The sequence below is a fragment of the Stereum hirsutum genome (assembly GCF_000264905.1).
Source record: "Stereum hirsutum FP-91666 SS1 unplaced genomic scaffold STEHIscaffold_11, whole genome shotgun sequence".
Taxonomy (NCBI): domain Eukaryota; kingdom Fungi; phylum Basidiomycota; class Agaricomycetes; order Russulales; family Stereaceae; genus Stereum; species Stereum hirsutum.
This window is the reverse complement of record NW_006763141.1, coordinates 22,244-39,109: the sequence shown is the minus strand read 5'-3', so window position 1 is coordinate 39,109 and position 16,866 is coordinate 22,244. Positions and strand designations below refer to the sequence as shown.

The 16,866-nt window shown below is 53.6% G+C and overlaps 5 protein-coding genes across 5 annotated transcripts; 4 read left to right on the top strand and 1 right to left on the bottom strand.

The window, feature by feature from the left end:
- Window positions 1-80: 80 nt before the first annotated feature.
- On the bottom strand, window positions 81-6,014 carry STEHIDRAFT_100187 (uncharacterized protein; the record flags this gene model as incomplete). Its single annotated transcript, XM_007306292.1, has 3 exons — window positions 81-1,445; window positions 1,510-4,240; window positions 4,294-6,014. The coding sequence occupies 3 exons, from the start codon at window positions 6,012-6,014 to the stop codon at window positions 429-431; spliced, it is 5,469 nt and encodes a 1,822-aa protein (XP_007306354.1). The 3' UTR covers window positions 81-428.
- A 294-nt stretch (window positions 6,015-6,308) lies between these two features.
- STEHIDRAFT_123044 (uncharacterized protein) lies at window positions 6,309-7,053 on the top strand. The gene is made up of 2 exons (XM_007306291.1): window positions 6,309-6,731; window positions 6,786-7,053. Exons 1-2 carry the CDS (start codon window positions 6,336-6,338, stop codon window positions 6,936-6,938), a joined length of 549 nt encoding a protein of 182 aa, XP_007306353.1. The 5' UTR covers window positions 6,309-6,335; the 3' UTR covers window positions 6,939-7,053.
- A 5,442-nt stretch (window positions 7,054-12,495) lies between these two features.
- Window positions 12,496-12,711, top strand: STEHIDRAFT_44275 (uncharacterized protein; the record flags this gene model as incomplete). Its single annotated transcript, XM_007306221.1, has 1 exon — window positions 12,496-12,711. A coding segment is annotated over one exon (216 nt), but the record flags the coding sequence as incomplete, so codon positions are not given.
- An 821-nt stretch (window positions 12,712-13,532) lies between these two features.
- On the top strand, window positions 13,533-14,436 carry STEHIDRAFT_31640 (uncharacterized protein; the record flags this gene model as incomplete). Its single annotated transcript, XM_007306209.1, has 4 exons — window positions 13,533-13,661; window positions 13,727-14,011; window positions 14,097-14,269; window positions 14,319-14,436. Coding segments are annotated over 4 exons (705 nt in total), but the record flags the coding sequence as incomplete, so codon positions are not given.
- A 1,514-nt stretch (window positions 14,437-15,950) lies between these two features.
- Window positions 15,951-16,443, top strand: STEHIDRAFT_158878 (uncharacterized protein; the record flags this gene model as incomplete). The annotated part of the gene is made up of 2 exons (XM_007306290.1): window positions 15,951-16,028; window positions 16,087-16,443. The coding sequence occupies 2 exons, from the start codon at window positions 15,951-15,953 to the stop codon at window positions 16,441-16,443; spliced, it is 435 nt and encodes a 144-aa protein (XP_007306352.1).
- Window positions 16,444-16,866: the final 423 nt, after the last annotated feature.

The window sequence follows — 16,866 nt, the reverse complement described above, 5'->3', positions numbered from 1 at the left end:
GTTATGTATGGGATGATGAACTGTGCGTGATCATTACAGGATTGTCTGACAGATTTTTGTGTGTGTGTGTGTGGGTGTGTGGTAGATAAGTAGATGCGAGTACAACGTATGGCGTGAGTGAATGATGACGGGGTTTCCTGACGAAACCGTAGGGCTCGTAAGGAAGGAAGGAAAAAAAAGAAAAGCGAAGACCGAACGAAACGCGAAACGAGATATCGGAACAATCAAACCAGAAGTAAGTAAAATCGAAGATGAAGAATGCGAAGGATTCCATACAAAGGCGGAAAGGGCGAAGGGTAATACAAGAGCGAGACTAGAAAGACAGCGGGTGAAGGGACCTTGAACAAAAAGAGACACGAAGGATGAAGATCGAAAGGTATATGTGTACAACATCCACAACGAAATCAGAAAAACGAACCTGATGCTCCTCAGAACGCGAGCGTGAAGTCCCTATAGGGCTCCTGGCCCATAACGCCCTCCACCCGCTCAAACCGTTCAGGCGCCGGTATCTTCTCTTTGAACCTCTTGATCGCCTGCAGCCTCGATCTCCAATTCGTGGGCACCTCGATTCTGGACGTGTCCTGGTTCGTACCCTGAAAGACCACCGCGAACCATTCGGAGAGCAGACTGAGCTGCCTGACGTACAGAGGCAGGTTCTCTGCGGAGATCAGCTTGAAGTTCCCCACGGGCGTGAACTCGGTCATGCCTGGAGCGCGCTGGACGGTGACCCTGAAATACTCGTTCTCGTGCAGATTATTCGAAAAGGCTGCGATGGCGCCGAGCGAGTGCGGCTCGATGACGATGTTGACGAATTGGAACTGGGTCGCGAGCGTGTCGAACTTGTACGGCAGGCCAGAGTCGTTCCAGACGATACGCACATAGTCGTTCCCGATGTGCCGTTTCTTGAACGTGCACTGTGGATCGTGCGGATGGGACGGCATGAGCGTCGCGGTGTGGTAGAGCACCTGGCCGATATCGTCCCACCACGCGTACGCGTACTCGCCGTCTTCCGCTGGATCGAGTCCACCAGCATAAACGTCCTTTTGACCACGGAGATTGATCAATCTGCCGAGTCCCTCGAGGAAGCGGGAGTACGCCGGGGAACCATGTGTGTTCGCCAGGATCTCGTGCTCTTTCGTCTGGCCTGGCGCGACGTACATCACGCCCACCGAATGCGTGTCGATGACGGGCATCCGGTCCAACGTTCGAATGAGCATAGGCAGACCGGGAGAGTCCACGACTTTTGCACGTTGGCGGGAATCGTACTTGTCCGGGTAGGGCGTGAGCTGCAGCGCGAAGTACGACGGATCGATGGCGACCTCTTTTCGACGCTGAGACGGAGCTTGGCCTTGCCAGACATAACCTGTGATAGGATCCGGTTTCGACGCAGCATCTTCCGTGTTACTGGGCTCCTCTGTGGTGGGATACAGAGTCCGCAACACTTCCTAAATAACGAAAAGCGAAGCGTGATACACACCAGCTCTGTCGAACATAACATGCAACACTCACCTGATACAACTCCCGCTCTTCCCTTCTGTCTTCTCCCTCAGCCTCACCCTCAGCAGGAGGAACCTCGCGATCCATAGCCAACACCGCCGGCACAGAGATCATATCCGGATCGACGTCCCCAGGCCCCACCATCGGCAAATTCTCGATCCTCGCCAACACCCTCGTCAACCCAGACGCCCTCCTCGCAACAACCTCAATCCACCCTATCTTCGTCAACGTCTTGATCGTCACCAGCGCCGTACCCACGATCCACGTCTTCTCCGTCAACACTTCCGAATCCGGCCGTTTATCAGCGGGATTCATCACCATATCCTTCAACATCGAGTCCGCCGGCCTCGGATCCGCAGACGAATACGTGTATCGCGCAAGCCAATCAAAACACACCTCCGCGAACTCGTCGATATCCTTCCGGCCCTCGTTCGCGAGCAGGAGCTGTCGCGTGATGTACCGCACGTGTTTTGGGCGGTCGGGGAGCTTGACGGCGAGGAACCAGAGGTAGAGGATGTAGTAGGACATGATGCGGACGTGCTGCGACAGCGCCCAGGACGTGTTTGGACTGGATTCGTCGGGTTGGTTGTGTAGGCGGAGGTATTGCAATGCGACGCCGAAGACGAGCCGGAAGTGCGATTCGGTGAAGTTGGCGTAGAGCGCGGGGAGGGAGCCGACGATGGCGAGCAGGGCGATGATGTGTACGGCGATGGTTGCGTTCGTCATGATCTGGGAGAGCTTGGTGAGGATGTCGGGGAGGAAACGACGGGTGGAGTCGGGGAGTTCGAAGGCGGAGAGGGAGAGCGCGTGTAGGCAGCATTTGATGGTGGATTGTTGGCCGTTGAGACCGATCATGAAGACCTCGACGAGGATGTGCTGTTTTTGAGGATCGAAACACTTCCGGTAGCTGATGAGGATGGAGAGCGTGTGATAGGCCAGACCGTTCGCGTCTCTGGCCTTCAACCCTGGCGGCCAATGCGCGATGTTCCCCAACTCGCCCGTCGAGAGGCGGGTACATAACAGATCAGTCAGCTTCGAGATCGCCTGCCGTGATTTCGGCCCACAGAACAGATGCTTGTTCGCCAACAACGAAGGCAAATGACACAACACATAACTCAAAATCTCCCAGTCTTTCTCCGCCTGCAAAATCTCGATAAACGCGAGCAACAACGTCGAGATCGGAAGAATAACGCGCGCGCCAGGTCCGTCAGGATCGTAGGATATCAATCCGTCGCTGGGCGTGTCAGACTCGGGGACCGAAAACGGCAGATGCTCAGGGATACGCCAGATTGGTTTTCTGATTTTGTGCGTCGTCGCATCGGGGACAGGAACAGGCGGTGGACGGTTTCGACCCGCGCCGGCGCGCGAACGAGAACGACTTGACCGTGAATGCGACGTTTTGGCTTCTCTGCCGCGAGAACTACGGCGTTCTTCTCGCTCCGGTGCACGGGCGCGGTTCTTGAACGCCTCGAGGACGTCGGGCGGCATGTTATCTTCTGTCGTCGTCGTCTCGGGGACTGGATGACCCTGACCCTCGGGAATATGTCGTCCGATGAGCGCGGCGAGAGTAGAAATATGCTCGAAACGGTCGTAGCGCAGATAACTCGAAAACAACCGATGGTCTCTGTCCACCCTTAACCTAAAGACGAATTGGAGCACAGTAAGCCGTGCGAGGCTCGATTTGGCGGTGGTCAATAACGAGACGAGGATGGAAAAGACGCGGACGGCGAGGGTGCGATTGGCGTGGGAGAGCGCATGTGGCGTGAACGAAAGCTGGGTGAAGATGTGTAGCAGGGCGACGACGGCGCCGACGGAGCCGGTGAGGCTGCTTGGGGTGGATGTGAGGCCTTCGAGGACGTTGGGAAGGGGAACGCTGTGCACGGAGGCAGCATCATCGGGGAGGGGGAGAGGTGTCGAGGAGGATGGGGGTGGATGAGGCGGGTGGGATCGACTGGATGGGGCGAAAGAAGAAAAGATCGAGATCAGGCCTTGTTCTTTTTCTTTTGGAGGGCTGACGGTGTCCATGGATTGAACGCGAGAAAGCGCAGGAGAGACGGAAACGGATGGGCCTGGGGTGGGCGAATGAACGTCTTGGGGTGCTGGAGCGGGCGTAGGACCGGAATCGACATCGAGGTCTTCGCCTTCTGTTGCCGAGGTCGTCATGAGCTCGAGGACGTCGTCGATGAACGCGCTGACGTGCTCTTCGTCGCTGTGGTTCCCTTCGGGATCTTCCTGTGACTCTACCTGTCTTAGAACGACTTCGTCCGCGAGGACATTCCAGACGACTTCTCCGCCATCCATCTCGCCCTTCCGGACGTCCATCTCCTTCCAGTGCTGCAATACCATCTCCACCAAGACTTCCCGCTGCGTAGGAACGTCCCTCACGACGTCGATCGTATCCTGTAGCGCGTCTAACATCGTCCGACGGGTGAGCCGTCGTGAGTTGACGGAGCATAAGCACGGATCGTTGGTGTTGGAGAGGATGAGGGCCCAGGAGGTGGACCAGGTGAGAGTGGAGGGGAAGAGCTCGGTGCGGTCATACATCGTGGCGAGAAGTTTGGCAGTGTCTGCGTCGGAGAGGTGGGAGGAGATAGAAAGGAGGAGGGAGGAGAGCGGGGGGTTGCAGGGGGTCATGGCGGGGGAGGGATCTCGGGAGAGGATGGAGGAGAGTTCGCGGAGGAGGGGGTTGCGAGCTTCGGAGGGGTGGGTTAGAGGGAGGATGTAGGGATTGCCGTCTTGGTCCCTGAAAGTAAAATATGAGCATATAAACGTAGTAAGAAAAATAAAAAGACGTACTTGAGAGGCACGATATACCCGCACAGAGCCTGTAAAATCTCGCCAACGACATTCGCCTCTTCCTCATCGACCTCTTCATTGTCCCCCCTCTCACCATACTCCTGGAACACATCCTTCAACACGCCCACAATCTCCAACAACACGTCCTCCGCTTGCACATCTCCCTCTTCCTCATTATCCAAACGCACCCCCGCCCAAGCCTCCGCAGCCCGCCTCAACACCCTCCCAACCTTGCCCAAATCGCCCTTGGTGACCTCATCCTTCGCCCACGCTTGCTCCATCAAATCCGTCTCCAAATTCAAGTCCAACTGGCCCGGAGCACCCGAATGCGTGAACGAATCGGAGGACATGCGGGCGATGTAGCTGCGTGCGAGACGGGCGCGGAGGGTATGGCGGATGGAAAGACGGAGGGCGCGGAGGGCGCCGGTGGAGGATTGGATGGCGGTGCGGAGGGAGGGCGCGGATGGAGTGGTATTGGGAGAGGCGGGTGGGGAGGTGGGGATAGAGGGGGAGGCGGGATCTGGAGCGGGGTGAGAGAGGGAGGGAGGAGGGAGAAGGTGCCGTTTGAGGATGAGGAAGCAGGTCGAGGTGTACGGTCCGTTGAGCAGCGGCTTGAGCGCTTCGTCGATCTTGCGTTCGAGCGGGAGAGCGTCGAACTGCGTCGGGTCGTTGATGGACAGTCTGGGCAGCGGGGACGAGTAGAATGCGAGAGCGCGGAAGAGGATGGGCAGGATGGACTGCAGGTGGACGGGCGAGAGCGTGGTGATCTGCGCGTGGAGGTGGCCCAGGTAGAGCGGGATGGCGATATCGAGGGGTCGTCGGTTTGTCGTCAGCGGCGTTACGCTCGTCGGTGATGCCCGCGGGATGGATGCACTCGATGGGTGTCGTCGGTGCGAGTGCGTCAGTCGGGTCGGGGTCGTCGATTGCGTGGGGAGTTCGGGAGTACCAAACCAGTCGGAGGGCAGGGCAAGGGCGCGCTCGACGATGGACGCGAAGAACGCAAGCACACCTGCGATATCGGCCTCGCTCAGTCGTGCCCGTGTATCCGAGCGAGACATGAGTTCGGTGAGGAAGGCAGCGAGCCAGTCGACGGAGCGTTCGCGCTCTGTCCGGTCTGCAGCCTCCCGCACGAGCAGACCACCGTATGCAGCCTCAAGCCATACCTCCAATATACCAATGACGAGACATTCGATACCTAGCATGTCCTCGCCACAGCGCACCAGACTCTTCAACGCCCTCGCCCTCGCCTCCCACACCTCCGGCACCCAGCTCGCCGCACACTCGTCGTTGAAGAGCGAAAAGAAAGTGAGTCTGTCTGACGTACTCAACGGATGGACGCCCTCCGCCAAGCCCATATACGATGCGAGAATCTCATATCCCGCCTGTCTGAGCAACGGCGGCCGATCCGGCGCACAGAGAGCGGAGAGGATAGGGATGAGCGAGGTGCTGTTCACGACGGACGCAACGTTCTCGGGGGGCGGACAGGCAGAGAGAGCGACGGAGAGCGCACGGGCTGTGGCGAGGGAGGGGACTGCGGGCGGGGTGAGGTTCGTGAGGAGGTCGTCGACGGAGAGGTGGTTGGACAAGGGCGAGGAAGGGGTGCCTCCTGCGCCGGGGGTGTTGGCGGCAGAGTCGCGGCCACGGCGCCAGGGGAAGGAGGAGAACGTCGTGTTCGCCCGTGCGCGCTGCTTGGGCGTCGGCTCGGGGTCGTGGGGCGGCATGGACTGGATGTTAGTGGTCAATGGGAGGCTGGGCAGGAGATGAGAGCGGGACGGACAGAGTCTGGCTTGAAGGCTGGCGGCTGGCTGTGGGCCCTGCGCCGTGTCAGGCTGAGCAGTCGCCCTAGCGAGAATCGCATTGGAGTCAGCGTTCGCTCATTGCGCTACAAACAGAAAAGAGAAAATATACTCGGTAAAATGTGTCCAGCTCGTTTATTATCCCTCTTCACAAACGCGACTGTCGTGCACAACGTCTGCTCTACTTACGTACGCCGCCTTCTAGCGCCACAATGATAGCACGCACAAACACGCACGCTTCATGCTATGTATGTACGATCAGCTATTTACAATGAATCTCGAACACAGAACTGCGACCTCCCCCTCCATTTCGACCACCTCCCACGGCTTCCACACTCTTACTTTCCGTCCGACCTCCACCACAGTAGTGCGCGGCTGCACAACGAACAGCACCATCACTTCCTCTCCGCTCTCTTCCTCGCCCCCCTTCTCGATCACGGTACACATAGCGAGCCTCGATCGCACACTTCCGATACCGTCCGATCGCTTGCTCTGCAACGTGCTCTGCAGGATCCGGCTGATGCGAAGCGTGAGGTCTGGGGAACGGCACGCAGTACTGTTCGACATGGTTTTGTACCAGAGCGAGAGAGACATGGTTGTTCGGGAGAGGGTCTGACGCGCAAGGTCTGCGAGACCTCCTCTGTAATGATATCAATATCACCATTTTATTATTGAGAGTGAAAGAGATACGCACCTGAGGAATTTGACCCCTCCCGCCGTCCTCGAACCCTTCTGCCCCTGCGGACTCACCTCCAACCCCACCCTCATCTCCCTCTCCCCCGCGTCTTCCCATCCTCCAACACCCGCAGGAACCTCAGGCACCCCATTCTGCAGCAGATGCATGCCTAGAAGCTCGGCTGATGCAGAGGACGGGTTGTGGATCACGTCGGTGAGTAGGGCGATTGACGTGCGTGAGATGGGGGTGAGTTTCTTGGTCGGCGTCGTTAGAGATGTGGAGGCGGGGAGAGGGGGTGGGGGCATCGGTTTGTGGGAGGAGGATGAGAGGGGTTTCTTGTGCGGGTTTGGGGGTGGTCGGAGGGGCGTTACGGGCTTCGTGACATTAGCAGATACCGTTGTGGAACTGAGGTCAGGACGAGGCGGAGGGTGATGAGCGACGAAGCCTTTCGAACGCGGTTTGGAATCGCTGGCAGAGTCGAAGATGGGTCGAGGGAGTATATGTGTAGTTGTGGTAGACGTCAATAAAGACTTCTTCTCGCCGAAACTGCGTGGTTTCATAGAGGATTCATTCGAAAGTGGCTTCGTTGGTGAAGTCGTACCTCCACTCGATCGAGGTTTAACAGACCCCAGGGTCGGATGTGGTCGTGGTTTGGAACTCGAAGCTATAGCTTTAACCTCATCGTCCTCCTCCTTCGTCGAATCAAAGTCAGCCCTGGCGACGAGCCCTCCACTCAATCGAGATTTGCTGCTAGACGGTCGTGGTCGTGATTTGGAACTTGAAGCTACGGCTACGGTCTTGACCTCATCGTCCTTCTCCTTCGAACTCAACCCAAAGTCGGGTCTATCAAACTTAGGCGCGGGGACTCGTTTGGTGGATTTGGATGCGGACTTGGACGGAGGCGTCGATGCAGAAACGGAAAATCCATCGGCTGGAGCGAGGCGGGGACGTTTCGGTGGGTTGGTAGTTGTGGTGGTGGTGGGGAGCTGCAGACGCGACGGCGGAAGAAAGGGAGGGATAGGGGTTAGTTGGTGTGCCACACGGAAGCAAAACCGAAACCGAAACAGAACACGACAGGAAAAGAAAAGAAAGGCTGGTAAGGACGCACTTCGTTTGGCAGGGGACGTTTCTGCATGGGATGGTTTGAATCTCTGCGCGCTGGACTTGATTAGGACTAGAGAAGGAGGAAGCGAGAATGAAGTGAGGACAGCGCGTTACGGAAAGGCAGAAAGCGAGTGTCGCGTCGCCACGCCGAGGAGGGGGCAACACGCGCCACAAGGTGCTTATACCACGCCCTCCGGGCCACACAGCGTAAAGCTCGAGAATGTGACGCGGCACATTTGCGTCGGATCCCAGAACGGGCCGCAAATGTGACGAGAATCCGCCCGCCGACGGTTGCCAAGAACGCTACGCCACACTCTGAGGTCGCCTTTCGACGACCTTTTGGTCGTGTTCCACAAGTTCTGGGAAGGTGACCAGAATTTAGTATTTGAGCTCGTCATCGCGTGAGAGAGGCCCGTGCGCAGGATGGTGCTAAGTTGTGCGACAGTCTCGACTTGTACTTTTTCTCCATCCCTTCTTCTCGTCGCCCTTCAACTTGTATATTGGCCTCACGCTCTCTGCACCGTCTCGCACGCTGGTGACAACAGAACTCAGGCCTCGGGCTCTCGGGTGTACTGCCTTCTGATACATGGTGCTTTTCTGGGTCTTGTACTACTGCTATAGCTCAGGCTGGTCTTTAGTCTGAGTCCTTGTCTGCCTGGGTGCCAGTGTTGCCTCTGCAAGCTAAGCTCTCTGGTATTGTACACTGGATAGAACTAAGCTAGATGGTGGCATTTCTAAGCCTGACCCAAGCACTAACATCTGTCTTCATTACAGAAACTTTCAGTGAGCAATATAGAGTAAGTATATCTCTTTCTATCATCAGCAAGACTGCATCTGCCTAAACCTAACTTTTCAGTCTATTCTGGTCTAGGCACTCTTCTCGCTCTATACCCGTGGGACGCTCTCGATGCTCCGTAATTTGGTAGACCGGTATAGCACGAATAGGTTGTCCGAGCCTTGAATGGCATGCGAAGGAACCGAAATTCCACGGGCTGTCAAAGGCTGTCAAGTCACGACTCGGACGCCTGCCCTCAACAACCACCTGCACTCAATCATCGTTGATTTCTCTCACGACTCAAACCCTCTTGAAGTGTCCCCTCGGCGCTTCAGGCCTTGCTTTCATCTTCTTCGTTCCACCTTCTTCCCCCCCTTTGTCTAACCACAACCGTCATTTTCTTCCGACAGTATACATCGACGGCGCGCACTTGCGCATGACTGGGGCTCGACGACGCCAATGGAGGAGACGCAGCAGAAACCTCACGGGTCAAGGTTGCAGAAAATCCCATAGCAGAACATGCCAGGCAAGTCACACCCTCCTTTGCGACTCTCCGTTTCGTTCGATTGACATGGCCATATTTATTTTTGGCCTATTCCCTGCTCTCACCGGCTTTGTGCCCTCGCCAACTTCCAGCGGTCATTGAGGGGCCGTTACGGCGTTAAGTCGCACAGGGTGAGGCTTCCTCGCATCAGTCGTATCTTTTCCACTTCCCACACTCTGACATCCTTGTTTCCGTTTGAGATACACAGGTTGCCTGCTCGGAACTTGTCACCTACTTTTTCGTGAGTCCCTTTCTTGATATCCGGAATGTTTATGTACGTGACTGATTTCCGCACGCTGTTTCATCTAGATTTGGGCACTTCTGCATGGCACATGGAGTCCCTTCGAGAGGTTTCAGTAGTTTGGTTCATGTAGTTCATACAGTAGCGTACAGCCAATTTGTTTGAGTAGTTATTATGTATCTTCTGCAATAAAATGATTTTTTTAATGACCTAAACCAAGCAGTCTGAGTGAAATCTATCGAGCACCATGGCATGATCCACGGGAAAAACCTCGCGGTCTATCGTGCTCTACCGCCCTCTATCTTTTGTCTACTAGAATCCGAACATGTCTAGCTAAAGGCAGGTCTATGATGAATAGATCCTGTCAAATGATCTATTCATGTCTCCCGGGAGACCGAATAGACCGAAATAGCTAGGTTTAGCCAAATGCGGCCTTGCTGATGATGGTCACTTAGCTTGATGGATGTAATAGTGTATATGGACTCTATGAAGTTTTTTGTTCACTACCCTTTGTTTGTACTACTGTAGCTACATACATGCTGGTAATATAAATGCATTGCCATCATGTTGAACAGCAGCAGCAAGCATCATAAGTACCAGAAAACCACGAATAATGGAATATTTCAACAGCGAGTGCCAGCCTGTACCAATTGCAACGCACTAAACGTCGGGAACATTTTCGTCATATTGATCTAGGACCCCGTCACATTCTCGTCGCGGTGGTGTCGAATTTCAAGAAAGGTAGCAGAAGTTGACGAACGGCGGTTTCTCGTCGTATTCCGGGCGCTTTCCGGGCGCTTCCCGGCATCGGACTGGAATGCGCCCTCCGTTGAATTCTCAGGTGTTACGCTGTGAGACATGTTCCTTCAGTCCCCACAGATTTGGCCACTAAGTTGCTTTGCTTCAAGCTCCTTCGCCACTTGGCAAAGAGGAGACAATGAGGAAGGCGAGAACACCAAACAGTAGACAAGTCGGAGTTGTACGAGAGACGGAAAGATGCGGGGCTGACGAGGTGACTGTGATGCTCCGAGATAACGCAGTGAGAAAGCTCAGGACAGGCCTGGACAGGCCTCACAGTTTAGACGCCACCGCCACAGGTCGGGGCGTGACGTGACTAGTGTTACCGCAATGAATGACTCTTGTTCTAAGACCTGTCCTAACGGAGCAGGAATAATGCGAACGGACCCTAGTAGTGGGTCCAGGGCCTTCCCTGGATGGGCCCATCCATGAAGTTCGCGTATAATCATCCGTAAAAGGGCATCCGTTATCTGTGCAGATGGCATCTGCGCGGATGAGACAGATGGATGGGGATCTCGGGTCGGCTGTCGGCGCGGGGAAAGCGCGGGGTCGTGACAAGAACGCGTCGCGTCGAGTTCGAGCCGTCAAGGAGTCGCGCCGTTCTCTCTATTCTCGTCGACGTTCTCCGTGTACCATACTGTACTTTTACGACCGTAGGTTCGTCACACATCACGCAGGGTGCACCGGCGAACATATTTTGCCCTGATGGTCACGCATATGCGCGGGCCCACGAACAGCAAATTGTGACCGATTTGCGCCAAAATCACCCAAAAATTGATTTTTGGGTCAGTCCGCGAACAATTTCATTGGTTCGTCACGCGTGGCCCACCCAAACGAACCGTGGTCTTGACGAAGGTCACGTCTGACATAATCTTCCCACGAACCTACGGTCGAAAAAGTACAGTACCTGCTCTCTGCTCAGCTTTTGCACCACATATACCGACTTAGATTCGTAGTTTATACCTAAAGCTTACTGCCTCACATGCCTTCCACTGAAAACGAGAACACTGCTCCTTCAAACACTCGTTCTTTGTCGCGACCACTGCAGACTTCTAAGCTGCGTTGCTTAGATGAGCGGCTAAGGCCGAACGTAAAAACCCTAGACGCTGGGTTACGTGAGATCGGACTACGTTGGTAGTATCCGAAGGGTGGTTCCTAGGTCAAGATCGCGGTTTGGGCGTGATCAAGAGGTGGGCAACCTGAAGACTAGTCTGCACTCGAGTTTGGCGGGGCGCGCCGAACGATGGAGAGAGAACCAAGATAACGAGTATATTCCAAGGTGCCTGGTGGGCGTGGAGATAGACCGAGTATGTGTAGTCGAAGTTGTTGTTGGTAACCGTACCAAGTGCAACAGTGGGCTGGTAAATATCCAAAAGTACCGGGTGACTAATGAGGAGGATCAAGTTAAGGGAAAGTGAAGGTGGAGGTACCAAAGGTATATATACGCAGAAGGGGAAGGGACGCGTAAGCGTGGGAAAGGGGACGCGTAAGCGTGAGAACAAGGATTCGTAAGCCAAGGAGAGGACGCGTCAGCGCAGGGTAAGCATGATGAGTAATAGTACAAGAATAGAATGGAAACCGGAAGAGCGGAGAGGCATGGGTGTACACGTAAGCGTCTGTAAATATAGTCCGGGCCTCCGTAGGAAGCAAGTCAACCGAAAGGAAAGGGGAGAGGGAACCGGTCCACGAACGATAGAGGAAGGAAAATAGGGGGAAAATGAAGAAAAACAAATAGGCCATGTCAGGACGGTCATGACATTCTTGCTCGGTTACTTTCGCCACCGGCAGTGATTCTTCAGCTCCGTCGACATCGTCGACAGCATCTATGGCCACACGAAGAACAAGCGATGCTAGTGCACCATCTCCAGCATCTGTCCCTCCCCCCAACAAGAGACGTCGTGCAGAAGGAGGGACAGACATGTGGTACTGGTCCGTGGAGGAGTTGTGGGACATAGACGAGGCTGTAATTCTAGGTGCGTCAATGCTCGACAGATGACAATTATTTATAGTAAGGCTGACCTTTAATTATAACTCAGAACACTTTCGAAAACACTTCCAAGCAGACCTCAGTCACTACAATATCACTGTCAAGAAGGACTCCTCCTCGACTCGAGACATCATGATCGTTTATACTTGTAGACACAGCGACCGAAACATTCTACTGCAACTCGCACACGGGATAAACTTAGGGGTGGGACCGGTAATCTGCATAGTTCTGCCATGACCTGTGATAAACGGACTCCCGGTCGCCACCATTCGACAACATCTGACGAAACACCGGTATACTCTGAAGCTATGCATCGCGCCATCATCACTATTCGCTGTGCTGCATCAAAGTGCTCTTTCCAGTCGTTGAAGAACCCCTTGTACCTCCATGAAGTCTGTCTTCTTCGTCCCAGTACTCTTCTGCCATCTCCTCAGACTGGGCAACGTGACTTGGTTCGGCTGCATGAGGGGTTCAAACCTCGTGCTACAAAATACTTTGTGGTTCATGCTTGCTATTCTCTGCTTCTCCTGCGCTCTCTTATGCTGGTCCAGAAACGCAATCGTGATGTACATCTGGTTGCTGATGGCTGGGCTGCGCCTATTCACATCTCCGAGCTTGGGCTTGTGCTTGTCTGGGAAGAGAACGGAGTCGTATATCGAGTGCTTCTTGAGATGATTCGGTAATCCTCACGAGCCCATTTTTAGACAACCCCAATATATGCTAACATATTCTTGTGATAATCTAGGCTAGATAATAGTCACAAGGGTTCCGAGCTTGCGATGCAGATCGCACAGTGCCTCGAGCGCCACGGGATCACACAATTTGTAAGTGGTGTCAATAGGAATCCTTGTCGTGTCTAAGCTAATCTAAAGCTTATAGGTTCATGTCATCACGATGGACAACGCATCAAACTGCGATACGACGGCCAGGGAGCTTCCGGAACATATTTCAATGTTTCGTGGGAAGCTTTCACGCGGTTGTTGCTTTGCACATACCGTGCAACTTATGGTAAAGGTCAGCATGTATTCATTCTTCATGTATGTGAGGTCAACGCTCAGACATGCACACACAGGTGATCCTCGACTACTTCGACACACATTACAAGCCAAAGAAGAGGACTGTTGTCATTGCCGGCACTCAAAGTTCCGACCGTACTCGCTCAGGGCCAGTAATGGCTCTTCCTAGCGCTGCTGAATCCCGTGATGTAGAGGTGATGGCAGGTGAAGGAGCAGAATATCATGGTGAGGATGCAGAGCTCGCAAAGATCATGGAGGCGAGCTTGACGGCAGAGGAGAAAGCAATCATAGAGCGGAGCGATGCAGGTCAATCTGCCCACGATGAGGCAGTGGTAAGTATGATTTGTGAGCGAGCGACAAGGGAGATGGCCGCTCGGGGTGTAGTGATTCCGGATTCAGAGATGAAGGCGGCGACTAAGATCTTTCCCAAGGTATGTGTTCAACGTATCCTGATCTGCGATACTCCGAGTCACGCTATATCTAACTTTGGACACAGATCAGCGGCTTAGCTGTCAAGGTCCGAGATTCAGCAGTTGTAAGGTACAAGTGGCGGAGAGTCGCTGAGGCTAATCCTCCGAATCCGAAGTATGGAGGCGACTTGAAATACCTTGCGACACGTAACAAGACCCGCTGGGACTCAGAATTTGCCACGCTCAACTCACATCGGGCCTTCTTGAATGCTGTAGATATCATCGTCGCCGACAAGGACCTGAAGTTGCAGACTTTCAAGCTTACAGCTGTGCAGAAGTTGCTTGCGAGTGACCTACATGACATGCTAGCGGTGAGTTGACTTCCCCTTCTTCACTTCATGATGTTGACGCTAACTTGACGATCAGCCGTTCAAGAAGGTCATGGCAGTGTTTTAGTCCCATGTGACCCTCATTATCGACGTACTTCCCGTGTTCCTCGACCTCGAGCTTCGCCTTCAGTCCATGTCTAACGATGCGAGGCTTCTGCCCATCTGCAGAGTCGCGGCCCATGCAGGGCTTCTTCAATGCCAAAAGTATTTCATCCTGTTTCAAGAATGCGAGGCCGTCGCGTTCTCAAATGGTCAGTATATCTTTGATTCTTCATGAGTTGATGCTGAGAACTCGTCCAGTATGTTGCCCAGACAGGAAACTTGCGTGGTTTCGTGATCGTGGCTGGTCAGATGACCAAGTCGACAAGCTTTGTGAAGGAGTGATCGCTCGGTTCAACAAGGACTACAAATCTGCCCCCGATAACCAGCCAGCCACTCACCCTTCGCTTCCTGACAGCCTCTCCGTATGTCACAACCACACCAGAACAACCATATCCTACAAAGAGGGGTTGCTGGCAGGCGATCTCTCACTCAGAAACACACACCAAGGGCGAGGAAAAGGTTGTATAGGGGGGAGATTGACGATCTCAAGACTAGAGTGCAAAACAGGAAGTAGGTAGGTTTATATACTAGCCAGAACCAAACACAACCAAACCCAGGCCACAGTGGCACAGAAACTCAGAAAAGTGTGGCCCAACTGTGGCACACACCAGGAAATAATAGAAAGAGGATGGAAATGACGAAAGGTTATGACACCGTAAGTTTGAGTTCTCCTTCGTCATTTAGCTAAACTATCCTCATCCAGACCACAGGATGACGATAGATGGGCGCCGCAAAGGCCATCAGTGACCGTCCATCGTAATCCGGACACTATTGAAGCTTACCTGGACGCTCCACTAATGACTACCGGCAGTCTACTTACGGGTGAGAAGATCCTCTAGTACTGGAACACCCAGCTCGAAGTTACTCCCACTGAAGGCAAAGTTCGATATGTCTGAAGAATATATTGTGAAGGTACACGGAAAGAACTTGCAAAATATTTTACATCCATGCACTGCCGAAATGAGGACTATTTTGTCGATAAAGTCATTGATAAATCCAAACAAAGGTATACAGCGAAATTAAAGATATGGCGATCAGCACTGCGCAGAATTTATTTTGGATGATAACCTCAAAATATCCAGCCGATAAGCTCGGCACCCACTGGGGATTATATTTCCCCGCCAAAGTTGGCGGGGAAATATATTCCGCTATAGATTCTGTGCCTTTAGGGGGAGTATTTTGGGATTACGAGCTGCAGTAAGTTCTGCGTGACTCTGATCACGGTATTCGTATTTTTTCCTGTTTAATCCTTGTTTGAATTTACCAGGAACTCTATTCTGAAAATCATCGGGCTCTATTCGTGAGGCCCATGCAGATTACTTTACAAGTAAATGCTACCTATGTTCAAAATATATCCGTGAGACTTATCGAACTTTGCCTCCAGTGTCCAGATCTTGCTCGTTTCTGTCTTTCGTTCACATCAGCCCCAGGTATGTTATACTCTCAAACAATACCTGTTGCTGCATAGCTGCTGAGTGACGTTTCACGCAGCCACTTCCGTAGATGCCGAGACTGTGTTCTTGCGAGGGCGAAACCAAGTTGACTGGAATCAAGAGTGAGTATATACAAAGTATAGCACCACACCTTGATCGGGTACGGCGGGTCCGAGACGAAGTGCGACACCTTGGGCGGAGGCTGCACACTGTGTCGCAGATTGATAAGCATGTGCTGCGCTTGTCCGCCCGTACAAACAACGCGTCAACAACGCGTCTGACTGCACCCAAGTACTGCTGTGATTCGTCAATTCCCAAAAAATGTCCGAAAATTTCGAATACAATTTTGTGTGCTCCTTTCTTTCGCCCACGACACCGCCGCCGCCATGTCCGACGTTGAGCTCGACGCTGCCGACTTCATCAACACCGTTCCAGTTGACATCCTGATAAAATTTCGTGAGGAGGTAAGCAAAAGCTTATGTGGCCCGCCATCCATTGTCTCCCTTTCTTACCTTCATCCAGATGTTCTCCTTGTTGTACATCAGTAAGAATCCCGGAAGGTTCCTCACGTACGACTGGGTCGATGTCCACGCCCTCCAGGAATTCATGCAGACTCACGGCAGTACGCCATTGCGTCGAGCGAGTAGTGTGGCGCCGTTCTCATCCTCCGCTTCTCTCCGCCGACCGCCGTCTCGCCGGGCATCCATAACTGTAAAGGACGAACCCACGGATGCCGTGTGGGTTAAACACGAGGACGAGGAGGTTGATCTTACCTCGAGATCTGGTGGGAAGCGTCGACAGTCGAGCTCTTCCGCTGTTTCGTGGCGCACATCAATGAATGAGGACGGGACAGAGGTCCTTGAGATTCTCACCAGATGATGTAGCCTCTTTATAAAGAGTGCCTGTAGTAAGACTGGGACTCTATACAGAGAGCCCATCATCTTACTGGCCCATGCTAATAAGGGCTCTTTATTAAAGAGCAGTGGTGCTGGTGGGTATTCTGGCTGGAAAAATGGGCGAAAAAATAGGCAAAAAATGCGTGAAAAAATGGGTGGGTAGGTATGGGGTGTGGCCCCGGGGTAGGGGGTGGTTTGGGGATGGGTAGGGGATGGGGTAGGGGGTAGGATAGGGTAGGAAAATGGGTGGTAATTGTGCAGTAGGGCTAGGATAGCTGGATGCAGGGTATGGAGAGGATGTATGGGGCTAGGTATGGGCTCTGGAGCTAGGGTAGATACATAGAGGAATATGGATAGAATGATGGGCGATAAAAATACGGAAAAATACGGAAATAATAGTAGGAAT

Coding starts and splice junctions, on each gene's coding strand:
- STEHIDRAFT_123044 (XM_007306291.1), top strand. CDS start 6,336: ATGTATGTACGATCAGCTATTTACAATGAATCTCGAACACAGAACTGC. Junction 6,732..6,785: donor AGGTCTGCGAGACCTCCTCT/GTAATGATATCA, acceptor AGATACGCACCT/GAGGAATTTGACCCCTCCCG.